This window comes from Crocodylus porosus, unplaced genomic scaffold (assembly GCF_001723895.1).
Source record: "Crocodylus porosus isolate Cpor-Errol unplaced genomic scaffold, CroPor_comp1, whole genome shotgun sequence".
Classification (NCBI taxonomy): domain Eukaryota; kingdom Metazoa; phylum Chordata; order Crocodylia; family Crocodylidae; genus Crocodylus; species Crocodylus porosus.
Window position 1 is genome coordinate 15,494,163 of NW_017728926.1, and position 14,127 is coordinate 15,508,289.

Consider the following 14,127-nt stretch of genomic DNA (forward strand, 5'->3'; position numbering starts at 1 on the left):
TGGGGCAGGAAGTCAGCTGGGGTCATAGGATCCCAGGAAGATAAGCATCCACTTTTCTCTTGAAGGTGTTCAATGTAGGTGCTTGAACCACCTCCGATGGCAGGCTGTTCCAGGCCTTGGGGGCTCGGACAGTAAAGAAATTCTTCCTTATGTCCAGCCTGAAACAGTCTTGCAGGAGTTTGTGACCATTTGATCTTGTCATCTCTTGAGGCACTCTGGTGAGCAGACGTTCCCCCAGATCCTGGTGGTTACCCGTGATAAACTTATAGGTGGCCATCAGATCACCCTTGAGCCTGCACTTTTCCAGGCTGAAGAGTCCCATGGCTCTCAGCCTCTCATCATAAAGTCTGTTTTCCCGACCTCTGATCATGCGCGTGGCTCTTCTCTGCACTCTCTCAAGCTTCTCCACATTCTTGTTGAATTGTGGAGCCCAAAACTGGATGCAGTACTCCAGCTGCGGCCTCACCAAGGCCAAGTACAACGGGAGAATGACGTCTCGGGATTTGTTTGAGAAGCATCTATGGATGCAAGCCAGCATTTTCTCACTTTACTAGCAGCATCACATTGAAGGCTCATGTTCATCTTGTGGTCAATTATGTCCCCCAAGTCCCTTTCGTCCATAGTGCTAGCCAGCGTAGCACTGCCGAACCTATAAGCAAGCTGCGGGTTTTTCCTCCCAAGGTGGAGAACCTTGCATTTTTTGGTGTTAAACACCATCAGGCTCTTGTCCACCCATTTGCTGAGCCTGTCCAAGTCAGCCTGGATCACCCCCCTGTCCTCAGGTGTGGACACTTTACCCCAAAGTTTGGTGTTGTCAGCAAACTTGGCCAGTCTGCTTCTGATACCAATGTCCACATCATTAATGAAGATGTTGGATAGTATATGTCCAAGGACAGAGTCCTGGGGGATCCCACTGGTCACAGGGCACCACAACCATTGACTTCCATTAACCACCATCCTCTGGGTCCAACCACGGAGCCAATTCCCCAGCCAGTGGATCGTGGTGAAGCCAAGGCCACAATTGGCCAGTTTTGCTAAGAGGTGATCATGGGATACCAGATCAAAGGCTTTTTTAAAGTCAAGATATATGACATCAATCTCCTCTCCCTTGTCCAGGTGATAGGTCTCCTGGTCATAAAAGGAAATGAGATTGGTCAAGCAAGACCTACCCACAATAAAACCTGTGCTGGCCATCCCTCAGGATGTCGGCGTCAGCCAGTCTGTTAAGAATGGTCTCTTTAATAATTTTTTCTAGGACCTTCCCCGGGATAGAGGTCAGGATGATGGGCCTATAGTCAGCCAGATCCACTTTCCTCCCTTTCTTGAAGATCAGCACCACATTGGCCTTCTTCCAGTCTTCAGGCACTTCAGCAGAGTGCCAGGAGTTCTCGAAGATCCGTGCCAGGGGCTGGGCTATAATGCTCGCCAGCTGGATGCGTGGGCTCGATGGGTGACGCAGGGCTAGTCTGCATGCTGGATTGGGCACGTGGACCTCTTCCCCTTTCCCTTTACTTTCCCCTTCCCTTGATCCAGCCTGGCTGCTCTGGCCAGTCTGGGACCCACACTGCACATGGTGTGTTAACAAGCCTGCGAACTGGCCCCATGCCATGGTCATGTGCTATATACAGTGTGTGGGTCTGATCAGACCCAGGGACAGCAACGGGGGCCAGATAGCAGGGCTTTCTTGGCTGGATCCAGGCCATGGGCTGTAATTTTAGCATCCCTGGGCTATGCCGTTCCACAGATCTCTAAAATCTCTACTGTGATCCAAAAGCAAACCTTAGATCACTTTAGGCAGAGATGTGGATTGTTTGGATAGTTTAATAAGCTTGCCTCTACCCAGGCGAACTAGTTAGATCCCTGCACCCTCCAATTTTTGCTTTTCCTAGCCACCAGAAATACTTCTCGTGGGGGTGTTGTCACTGCAAGAGAATGCCCAATTCTCCTGCTAGCCCCAGGGCTCCTGTTGCCTGCTGCTGCAAGTGGATTGTGCACACACAGCTATTACTGATACGAGGTGGGTTTCCAGGAATTGCAAAGTAGCTCCCTTCCCACTCAGCATGCCGATCATGTACAGCATGAGGTACAAAATCATGGCTCCCTATGCTAGGGTTGCTGGGAACACAGACTGATTTCACGTACGGTTTCTCAAGGGTGGAGATGCTTGAGACTCAACAAGCCTGAGAGAGTCCAGCCTGGGAACAGCTGGGCTGCACGTGGGGTACCCTTCAGGGCTCCAGGGACATTGCTTTCCATTACCGCAGGCTGGGGGAAGTTCATGCACGGCAGTGCAGACAGCCTTTAAGAGAACGGCAAGAAGGTCACAGCCAGCCTGTGAGTCAGCGGTCATGGACTGAAATTCAGTTCAATGCAGAATCAGGCCCTGGCCTGAGCCAGCCTGGGGAACAGGCTTGGAAGTGGCAAAGCGGGGCACACAAGAGAGGAACACCCAGAAAACAGGGCTTGGTTTTGAAACTGTGAGACTTGGAGGCAGATTTTCAGAGGGCGTAGGGGCAAAACTGCATGCCTAATGTGAGCAGCGGAGAGGCTCTTCAGTTAACCGTTTCTTAGGCAATTGCACCTTTTCCTGCACATGTAAGTGAGGCCTGCAGTTGTGCTCACATTTGCATGCCCCCCGGTAGAAATCTGGGCCTCTCTCTCTCTCTCTCTCTCTCTCTCTCGCTCCGAACTTCAGTTTCTCTATTTGGAAAAGTCGGGAATAATGATAACTACGCCTCCCAGGTTCTATAATAATGTATTGTTCACGAGATGCTGTTACAGCCTCAGATGGAAAAGATTAAGCTGCAAGACATTTTCAGCAACATTTTGCAGGGGTTCTGATTTCTTCCCCTGGCTGGTCCCAGCAGTAACCTAACATTTATAACATGGCTTTGCTACTTGTTTTATCCCATTGAGTGTCAGATATCTTACATTCTTCACTTTCTACAGTATTGTGGTGTGTGTGCACATGTCCAAGACTCTCAGTTAAGCAGGGGAACATCAAGCCAAGCTGGGGTTATTTTTCTACCATGATGTAAAACACAGCCAACTTGCTTTCCTATGTTGATCCCTTCCGGCCTAAGCTGTTTAGTGTTATTATACTGCTTAATGCTAAGGCTTATTAATATAACACTGATTACAATATACAACGTTGCTTTCCTATAGTACCTGTCACTTGAGGATCTCCCAGAGCTTTGCAAACATGAATTAATCACTTCAGTCTCACAACACCCCTGTAAAGCACATGCCTATCCTCTCAATGATGCGGAAGTCAAGACTCAGAGCTGGCTTATGTCACCAAAGTTACATGTGTTAGTGACAGCCTCATCAGTCCTGCCTCCCTGCTCGCTCATCCAGCCAATAGACGTGAGCCTTCCCACAGGTTCACACCTGCCACTTCATCCTGTCAACACAGACAAGTCACAGGCAAGTTGTGACTAATGCTAATTAATAGCTGTTTCTGACGACATGAGGTCCCACTGAGTTACAAGGCACTCTGATCCATCAGGAAAGAATGGGATCGTCTTTCCTACCCTTCGCCGTATTTGTCCATCCTCCTCCTCAGCTTGCACTGTGGAAGTATCCCAATCAGATAAGAGGCCCAATGTGCAAGGGGAGGTGCAAACACATAGAAGGACAATACTGCCCAGCACCACAAAGGACCACGGTGAAGTTGGACTGGCCTGCTGTTCCGCACATCGTCGCAGGGCCTGCTCCTCAGAAGAGCAGAAACTGCCTGGGGAGAGCCCAAAGAGCCAGACAGGAGCCCAGGTGCAGGTTGCCATGGCAACCAGCTAATGAGGCAATTAGCCTGCACCTGCACCTGGTCAGTTGGCCGGATGGGGCAGGGCCCTGGGCCCATATAAACCCCAGGACGGGGCTTAGGAAGTTTAGTTCTCTGCTGGTGGCTGAAGGGAAGGAGCCTTCCTAGAGTAAGCGATGGGAGGAGGCCTGACTTAAATGCTGTTCCTAGTAATGTAAAGGGGCAGATCACACCTTCTGCAGTTTGTGTTATGTTATAGCCCGGAGGCCTATGTTTGGTTGTTGTTTTATAAGACTGGTGGTTTTGGTGAGGCTATTTGGGGAAGGAGGAGGCCTCATTGGGGGTCTGTTGCAGTGTGGAGACCCTGGTGTGAGAGAGAGTGCAGCATTTTTGGGGGGGGCACAGACCCCGGTGCTGGAGAGCCCAGGTACCAGTGAGGTGCAGAGATAAGGGGGCCAAATTACAGCAAGGCCTGGACTGTGTCAATGCCATCCCTGAGACTTGGGGTGTGGTAAAGGGGAGGTTAGAGTCACACATATAGCCCATAAGGCTGGGGTGACCCAGAGACATCTGTTTTGAAACAGACTTCCCTGAGCCCCGTGGGTCCTATCAGGACCATGCCCAAGTAGGCTTAAAGACAGCCTTCCTATATTATGAGTCCATCAAGATGTGGTGGGTGAGACTAGAGGGTGCACATAGGGTTGAACTGGCATAGTCATGGGGCCTTGGGGGTAACGTGGCCATCCTTGGGGACCCCATCCTGTGATGGACCTAGCAGCACTATTTGTGCCAATCTGCAACAGAAGTAAAGAGCTGACTCAATTCATTTATATTTTTGGATGCCATCTCTGCTCCCTGCACTAGTGAAATACTAGGAAGCCCATGGGTTTTTTTTTTAGTTTTTCCTGTGGTCCACCAAGAGTAGTTGGAAGGAGCTGGATCTGGATCCTGGTCATGATGATGCTAGCAGTGGAAGTGTCTGAGGGTCTGCAAAGCAGACACCAGTGCCATTATGAGGGCCAAGAGCTTTGCTTTGGTTTTGGGACTACTTATTTCATGTCAGATAATTTAACATCAGCTTTTCAGGGATGAGGAAGGGATCTCTGATGCATGCAGAGTCACAGAAGACGTTTCATTGGCTTGCACCAGGTATTCACATGATTATGACTTATCTTTGGGCATATTAATGAATGGGAGAGTGGGTGCTGGGGTGTGACAATCTTTAGGATTTCCTAGAAGGGCTGTGGATACTTTCAGACTCTCTGGAGGGGCCTTTTTGCATGCCTTTCTCATGCTTTGCTACCAAAATGCTTCTGAAGCCATGTGGAATTGCACGATTTTGTAACTTACAGCCAAGGTAACAGTTTAATATTTTTTTTTTTAAAGGCTTGTTTTGCTAGGGAGAGCGCTTTGATTTTTCTGTTGGAGAAATCTCACCCACCTTGCCTTGGCCACCTTGCTACGGAGGTGGTGGGTGGGGAGTGTGAAGACAAGTCTGCATCGTAGCTCTTTCAAAAAGATCACATCCTAGCCTGTTCACACATGAGCTGAATTCACCAATAAACCAAGCAGTTAAAAACCTTAAAAACAAAGACTTAAAAACCAATAAGCCAAAGATGATGAAGCTTACCTCTAAAGTGTCTGTGGATATAGACTTGCAATGGAGGAGTGACATGCTCCCACACTTATTTCTGATGGTGGCTAATAGACTGGTGGTTTAGTGGTGGCTACTTATGAAATATCACCTGAGCACACTCTCTGTCAGTGGCTAAACTCCAAGGCTTGCCAAATTAAAGAGAGAGCAATGCTTAGCATAAGCTGTAATTGCATTCACTCAACTGCCCCAAGACAGCATGTGTTACTCAGCCCTTGATAATATATTGACCATTTTAGCTTGTGTAACTTTAATTACTCATCCTGGGGCTTTTTTGCTTTGGCAGTCCCTATATCCTATTTGCTACTGCTGGGCAAGTACAGCTTGGACTGGAAAAATGGCAGTTGGCAACACCCACTAGCTGTGTCCACTCATCACTGCCTTTAAGTAAGGGATGGTATTAGGGTCCTTTTGCACAGCTTTTTTAGTGCACCCCAGCCCTCGCCTGTAGCACCCACCACTATTTGATCCCATCTCTATCCTCTGCCTGCTTTGCCCCAGCACTGCCAAGCGCAAGCACCACTTGTAAGTCCAGTGCTGGACTCACCCAACCAGTCTGCTAATTGGCCTTAATTTTCACCTGCCCTAGTGATTCCAGGTATCCCAGCCCGGGGCTTCTGCACAGGCCCACTGATGTGGGGAATTACTGGCCTGCTGCAGAGCCTCTACACATTAGTCTCAGAGAACAGGGTATTATTTTTCACAGTGCAGCCAGCTGTCCACTAAACATCTACTGAAAACTACTTGGCATATGGCAATGAAAATCTTCTCCTTCACTTTGATAGTGGTAGTTCAGTTCCTCTGAAACAAGGGCCCCGCATCCCTTCTCTACAGTATTCAGAAGGGCCATGCTTCACACTGGCCAACTGCAGCTAAAGGTTTAGGTTCTAGATTTGCTCCCTGCTCCTCTCATGATGGAAACACCTAAGGTCTGGAAAAGCATGAGAAGGAAGAAAAGAGCATTAGGAAGCAAGGAAGGCTTACAGCCAGGAGGTGCCTAATACAGCCCAGAGCTATCTGCTAATTCAGACTTTGTTTTTTGAGGATCAGTAATGCAGTTCACTTCACTCCTGTCCTGGTTGCGTGGCTTTCCAGCCAGATGCTTGCAGCCATGTGAATTTGTGACATCTGGGTCAGGTTCCAAGACATTCTTGACAAGCCACAGTGACTGCCAACACCTATTTATACCTGGGTGTTGCTCAGAAGTGGCATGCATCACAAGGGTGGCTGGTGCCCAGGAACAGCACCGATCACAGGAGCAGCATGTAGCATCCACCCACTCTGGGACAGATTCTGATTTCTGCTGTGCCTGTGCCACTCCTTTGGTCTCAGTGGTGTTCCTCCAGGTTGGTGTCACTGCAGATCAAAATCTTGTCTTCCATCAAGGGTGCCTCAGATGGCCTAGTCGCAGGTCCCTCCAGTGACTTCAGAAAATGACCCCAGCAAAGACTTTGTCCCAAGGTCTCCATTACTCAAGAAGGGAGTTGGGGGCAATTTTTGAGTAAATTCTATTATTTCCCTCAGGATGAGGCTCTGACACCACAGCTGTGAGGGTAAGACCGTCATTCTGGTTGGGGTCCTCAGTTTACTTGCAGGACAGAAGGTCACCACCACCCTCCATGTTCTTCTCAAACCCTTTTGGGAAAGATCTGAACAGTCTGCCAAACTGGGCATGACGCAACATTACTGCATCTGCTTTAGGATGGACCTGAACCAGATGTTCCCAAAGCCTGAAAGCTGGACTGGATCCAAGCCTCGTAACTAGTCTTGGGGCAGCTAAGTGAGCACTACCTAACGCAGCAAAGCAAAAATGTTCTGTGCAGATACCAAGATCATGATCCGCATGTGGTGGGAAGACTTGGTGGGAGACTTCCCATTGACACCAGCAAGGCAGGAGCAGGCCCTGAATGCTCTGGCTACTCAGGAAGGCTGGTGATGGGCCCAATGAAGCTGTGTTCTCAGAAGCACGGGGCATTTTTGAAAAAAGATCCCCTGTCATAAAGAGTTAAAGGCCTAAAATATTTTCCTGACTTAGCCTTTTCCTCCAGGTAAATGATCTACTCAATCATCTGCTGTATGAAGCCATGTTAATGAAGATCTTTCTTGACAGGAGTGGGTTGAAACAGGAAATGGGCCCGAGAAAGCTCTTCATTAACATGGCTTCACTTTATTACCAGCTCATTTGCAATGTGTTGGAATAGCAGGGATCCTAATGCATTTATTTGGCCTTAATGCATGTAGACCCGAGGGGGACAATGGGGAGCTCCATGCACTAGGAAGAGAGACGCCAGATGTTGCTTCCTGGCTTGTCAGAACTCACTGCAGGGCTCTGGGCCACTCGGTGTAAAGGCAGTGGGTCAGAAGGACTTCACTGATGCAAGGACAGCTAGTGCCAGGGCCAAGAGGCAGTGGCACAGCTGTGTGAGGGCCACATACAGCAAATGATTGAGGTCCTTTGGCTTGCTTTCACAGGCAACCAAGGGGAGTATTCAGGCAACATCTGGGTGTCCTGTATTCATTCTCTCTTAGCTTCCTAGCACGTCGCTCGCACAAGTCCTCCAGGCGGCTGCTCCCTCTTCTAAATAAGACAGCAGCTAAAAATATTACCAATCACATGTTCATCCCTGCCTGCTCGATGCTGAGGTTTGGATACCAAGAGCCTGCACTGGCCTCTTGGCATCCCTTTGGCACCTCAGATAAAATGTGACAGCTGTTTAGCTTCAGTTCCCTGCACCAACGTAAAGCTCAAATCTCACACATGGCGTGTCTCCCTGGACAAGTTTGCATCATTTCATGTCCCTTGGGTCTTGGGTCCATAGTCTCCAAATGCACTGGATCCTTTTTAGGGAACGATAAAGGTGGGTGTAAACTGAAGATGCTCCCCCTGCATCTCCCAGCTTGGTCTGCCTAGAAAGCCCGACATCTTAACCACCTTGTCACAAGAGCCTCAGTTTGATGCCTTCAGCTTACCAGCATCTGCTGTTTTCTTTGCTGCAGAAATAAACCTCTGCTTTCAGACAGCTATTCTATCTATACCCATCATAGATGAGAAGAAACCGAGTGGAAAAAATGAGTCCGGATGGGACAGAAGAATGACGATGAATGAAGGCACGTGACTTCCAAGCGCAGAGCACAGAAATAGCAGGAAAAGACTGCCTGAGAGAAGCCCTTTAATTATTTTGTTTCTCAGCAAGGCTTTTGCCATTGGCACTGTCAAGCTGGCTGGCATTCCTATTGGGTATCCATCTGTGCTACAAAAAAAAGAGCTTGGCACCACATTATTTAAGGAGGAAATAGCCTTCACTTTTGGAAACGGTTTCAAAGGGCCGGTGGTATATTGGTTATGGTCAGAAACCCCTGTAGGGAGTGGAGGAGCTATACTTGGCTCGCGAGTCACCAGGATTTTGTGTTCAGTCTGGTTGCAAGGGAGTCTTGATTTCCATTCTGATTTTAGAGTTGCTTTTGAAGAACTGCTCCAGTCAGAGGCTGAGAGAAAGGGCTCGGGGAAGTCACAGCCAGATCCTTGCTTCTGGAGCTGCTTGAATGGGTTGTTGTGTGTCCATTGCTAAGGCACAGGAGATTGAACTCCTGTTGACCATGCATGGATGCCAGTGCAGGCCTTCAGGACATAGGAAAGGGTTGTAAGGTACCTTTTTAAAAAGTCCTGTAGTTCAGCCTCTTGCTCAAGGCAGGATCATGCCTGACTGACCCATCCCAGTCAAGTATCTGTGGAATTTGCTGTTGAAAATTTCTCTAGGAAGCTTGTTCCAGTGCTTGACCAGCCAAAGTTCCTCCTAATCTCCAACCTAAAGTCTCTCTGCTGCAGCTTGAGGCTCCTACTTCTGTCTAAATTACTATAACTTTACTAGAGCTGAGTTAAAGGAATCCCTAAAATGCAGCAAGTATGGGCATGCAAATACTTCTCTGCCCTCACCAATGCCCATTCCAGTGTCATCTGCTGATTTACCTTCCTGCTAAACCTGGTATTTTATGCCTTTCATTTTGCCCAGGACTTGCATGTGGGCAGTTTTTAATGCTTGTGAGCGAGTCTGTGGATACTGAAAGGCTCAGATACACTTGTGTTAGTTCTCTCTGTACCCTGGCCTGTGCTGCAGAAGCTTGGCTTGAAGTCTCTGATTCTGCTTTCTTTGTAAAGGCCTCAGTCTTCCAGTCAGGGAACAGAAATAAACAGCCCATAGGCACGAGTCTCTTGCTAGGAGCAATGCTCAGTCCAAGTCAGTTGCTGTGGCTGCTGCATAAGCTGGAACAGGACTGCTTGAAGTGACAGCCCAAGAGTTTTGGATGGCAAAGAAATACAGAAAACCAAAATGGTGTGATTGAGGGCAATTTGCACAGCAAAACTGAGTTGCAATCCCATGATGGAACATCTTGTGTAACTTCTTCACAGAGGAAGACACTTATTACTTGAATTAAATTTGTTGTGGCCAGCATATTGCTGCTAACTGGCATACATACTGCTCACAGGGCAGAGATGAAAGAGGGCTGCCTCGCTGGGTTAAGAGGGACACCCTGAAAGAGTGGCATGGGGAAGCTGGAGCTACTGCTCTCTACGTATTAATTATTCTGTGGCAAGATAGACAACTTCATTCTCCCATCAAACTGCTACCTCTCAGCAACACTAAACTAATGCTTCCCCACAAACAATCCATTCAGGATTGCCCTTAAAAACTGCAAGGTCACTTGATGGCAGGGTTAGAGGTAGCAGGAGTTTTTATCTGGGTTTATTTGGCCAGCAGGACTGAAGCCAAGGTCTATGAATGCCGGCACCTCTGCTATGATATTGTAGGGAGCCCAGGGTCAGATCGTTACAGCAGAAAGGAAGCAACATGGGGATCTTGGCACTGAAGCTCAGTTCAAATAAAGTTGTGGGTTGGATTTGGATCTATTTTAGTGGCTGTCCAAAATGACCATGGCTTGCTTCCTTCTTCCCACACAGTTTGGGCAACTGAAGCACCAGAGTTGTATTTGTGGAAAGCAAGGGTTGATATTATAGCATTATGTTAAGGAGGACCTTGCTCTTAAAAAGTCAGATTTAAAGGAAGAAGCTGACTTCGCTATACTTGTATTCTTTGCTGGTGTCACCAAAAATGATACTTGGTTGCTGCGGGGTTTCAGATCACACCCTTGCTCTGTGCAGGGGTGGCTGACATCCAGGGAGACCGTTCTGCCGGCAGAATCAAGTCCGTTCCTGAAAGACCCTTTATACAGAAATAGGCTCCCCCAGGGAGCTGTCCTGCTTAGATCCTGTGGGAATAGGACCTAAGTGCAAAGTCCTCCCCCCGGTCAGGCTGAAAGCAGTGCAAGCCAAGGGGGCTCAGTCCATCGCAGGATCAGGCCCTGTGTCTGGAAACAGGCAGCCGCATAGATTAACTCTCTAGACCTGTGCAGGCTGCCTTGTCTGGAGACCCAGCTAGGAATTTCCTGAAAATACCAATTTATCAAAAGCAACATGTCAAGTGGAAAAATCGGATGAACTTCTAACAAAGGAGCCAGGTGTTTCCATCGGAGACTTACCTGGGTTCCTGCCATTTCACCTGAGAAGTCCTGCTTAAAAGGGACAAAAATCATAGCAGGGTCTAAATACAGCTCTAGGGGGGACTATAGCATGGGCTGTCTCCCAGCTTGGGGACTTGGGGGTCCCTGCTGCAGAGCCTGGATGCTCTGGCTCAAGCTGGGGCCTGGCTCCCAGCTCTGAAGCTCGCGACTCGGGGATTAGGCAGTCCGTGAAAGCTGGGGTGGCACGAGGGTCTTCAGCAGTCAGGACAGCTAACTGTTTTATTTAGTTTAGGTGGAAAAACCCCCCCCAAGGTTGAATGGAAACATCTCATTTCCTGAAGTGATAAATCTCTGTAATTTCCTTTCTGTGGGAAAGTTAATTTCTATTTTTTTGTTCCAAGCCAGAGTGAAATGACAGAATATCCCCTGGAAAGGAAATTGAGAGATTCAATCAGATCTAGTTGTCAGTCTCATCGACTCCTGCCTGTACCATGTATTTTCTCACCTCTGGAGTGCCTTTACATATGCTGGTGGAATTTGGCCCTCACACGGGTTTATACCCACAGATCTCAAAAGCACTTTATGAAGGAAGGTGAATATTAGCACCATTTTGCATGGGGTTAAACCGAGGCGCACAGCAGACTGTAACAGTCACAGAGGCCGAACTGGCAGCTAGATGCTTTTCAGCTGGTTTGTCCAGTGGCGTAGACAGCTGAAATAAAGCTTGGAGACATGTCCATACCTTTTGGCTTTATAATGGAGTGATGTTGTTTTGGAGCTCGCTCACTGTGGCAAAGGCCTCTCCAGCTTGATTAGACGTGGACCCCAAGGTGCAAAATTCTAGATCCTAGTTTCTCCACCTTTCCACTTCTGCAAGTTTAGGGGCGTTCAGATCCAGGATTTCCCTTTGGGCCATTATAGGGATAGAGGCCAACTCTGTAAGTCAAGGTCTGGATCCAAATGCATGCTATCACTCCTGTACTAACACAGAGGAAAACATTCCCTTCCCTGCACAGTGGGAACCATCAGGGCCCAGCTGCCTTCACCTAAACTGCGAGGGGCCCTTATTTTTTCTATCCAATATGGTTGAATGAAACCAGATTCCAGGCTGTCTTCTTGAATCCAGAAGAGCAATTAATAACTCGGGGCATTTCCTCTGTATTTGAAGTTTTGGCTTCTGCTGAGAAGTAGGTTTGTTTTGGGGGAGTATCATTTTCCGAGATGAAATCATTATGCGATTGGGGACCGAGCACACTCTCTGCACAAAGTACCGATGGAATTTCAACACCTCTTGCTGTTGCAGAGAGTGGGGCAAGTGACACTCTGATTTTATGAAACCAGACAAAGAAAGGGAAGGATAATCCTGGGGCAAATACAGTCCTGGTGCCAGAGGATGCACTCTGTACTCTTCACTCTGATAAAGTTATTTGCCTTATAGTAAATTAGCTTATGGTTGGGAAGAATAGAGACAAGGCATAGAGAACTTTTAAGTGCAAAGAGACAATGATAATGTCCAAGATTCCTTCCCACTTGTAAATAATATCGTAGGCTAAAGGGGATCCTAAGTTCAGTGAAGGGGTGTTACAGCATTGCGCCACAATCCCCAAACTCGCAGTGAACGCAGATTTAACAAGATGGTTATTTGCTGCTAAGTAAACAGACTAATTAATTCTTAGGGGGGAAATATGTTCTTTGAGGCTTCTCAGCAATGAGAGAGATTGTTTATGGAAACCACAGTAATGGCAGACTGGGAAGTACCATATGCAATAGATAAGAGAAGAAAATTGGTGCATAAACAGCAATGCAAAAGATAAACAAGCAGCATAGCAGTTCAGCCTCAGAAAATGGAAGTCAGGTCCTCAGTTAGTCAGTCAGCTTAGCTCGAGAGACCTCTGAAGCTTTCTTCCTTCCCCAGGTAATGGATGGTGTCCCTCTACATTAAGCAAGAATCGGGCTCCAGAACTCCTGGGTTCTTTTCCTGGCTCTGCAAGATTCATACATGTTTGGATCAGAAGGGACCTCAGCAGATCGAGTCCAACCCTCTGCCCCAGGCAGGAAAGAGCGCTGGGGTCATCTGACCCCAGCCAGGTGCATGTCTAGCCTCCTCTTAAAGACCCCCAAGGTAGGGGAAAATGCAGACTCCATTGCAGTCTACATATTGGGGTCTATCACTGTCCAGGGTGATTTATGTTGGGAGGATCAGAGCCATACAAGGTGCAGAAGGCCAAGAAGCTTGATGCAACAGCAAAGGGCGAGTGAACAGGTGGGCTCAAAGGGGATGGTGTAGGACAAGAAAATGCTAGGTCAAATCCAACCCACACTGTAAGTGACCAAAAGTTATTGCTGTTTTTTGGGTCTTTCCTGACCTAGGTGAAGAGAAGGTGACAAGTCTTGCCCCATTTGGGGTAATTAGGGGAGACTGGTCTTGTTCACAGTCGCATGCTCTCACATCTAGACAGTGATTCCTTCAAGAGAGGGATGGTGGTCACACTCTGGGTATGTGCACAATGCTTAACATGGCAAGACCTCCCTCCTCTCTGGGGTCTCCACTGGCTACTGTCATAGGAACAGTAATCCCTTGCACAGCAGCTCTGCTGTCATCAGCACGAGTCCTCATTGCTGGGAGGCTGAATATGAAGGGGCCGGGTGATTAATGCGCGTCCTTCCCTGTAGTCTTTCTGGAACAGGCATAAGTCGCATGGGTGGGAAGCTTGTCGCAGCGCTGCCCACGCTATCCCTGTTCTAGTGACAGGCAGAAAGAAGTCTCTGATCTCAGAGCCTGCCACTCCAGCGCTTCTTGTCAGCATCCAAATCCCTTGAAATGGAAGGCGAGTGTTCCCAGAGGGCTGCCAGGTGCCAGGGACTGAAGGGGTTAGCCCTGGCTTTGATGCTGCAGAGCATATTGTCTGTCTGTAGGGGGTTTTTTTGTCTTGCCTTTAAGCCAGAGCAGTGCAGCTGCCTCAATGCTCTCTCAAGATCCTTGAGACTCCAAACCCCAAGGCATTTCAGATCCAAAGTTTCAGGTCAACCCCAGTGAGGCGAAGATGGGACTGTGGGATCTAGGATGATGCCTGGTGCCAACAAGATTGCCCAGCCTCTTTCATCTGGCATCTGAATGAGGGCAGAGCAGGGTCTTGTGAGCTCCACCTCAGGGCTGCAATAAAATGGGGTATCTTGGCATGAGAGGAAGCAG

The 14,127-nt window shown here is 48.3% G+C and overlaps 1 protein-coding gene across 1 annotated transcript in view; it reads left to right on the forward strand.

The window, feature by feature from the left end:
• Positions 1 to 2,060: 2,060 nt before the first annotated feature.
• Positions 2,061 to 14,127, forward strand: part of ACAP3 (ArfGAP with coiled-coil, ankyrin repeat and PH domains 3) — a 101,351-nt gene continuing 89,284 nt past the window's right edge. The window contains exons 1-2 of the mRNA XM_019541740.1: positions 2,061 to 2,083; positions 3,915 to 3,932. Coding sequence (XP_019397285.1) covers positions 2,061 to 2,083; positions 3,915 to 3,932 — 41 coding nt within the window. The remainder of the gene's footprint in view (positions 2,084 to 3,914; positions 3,933 to 14,127) is intronic.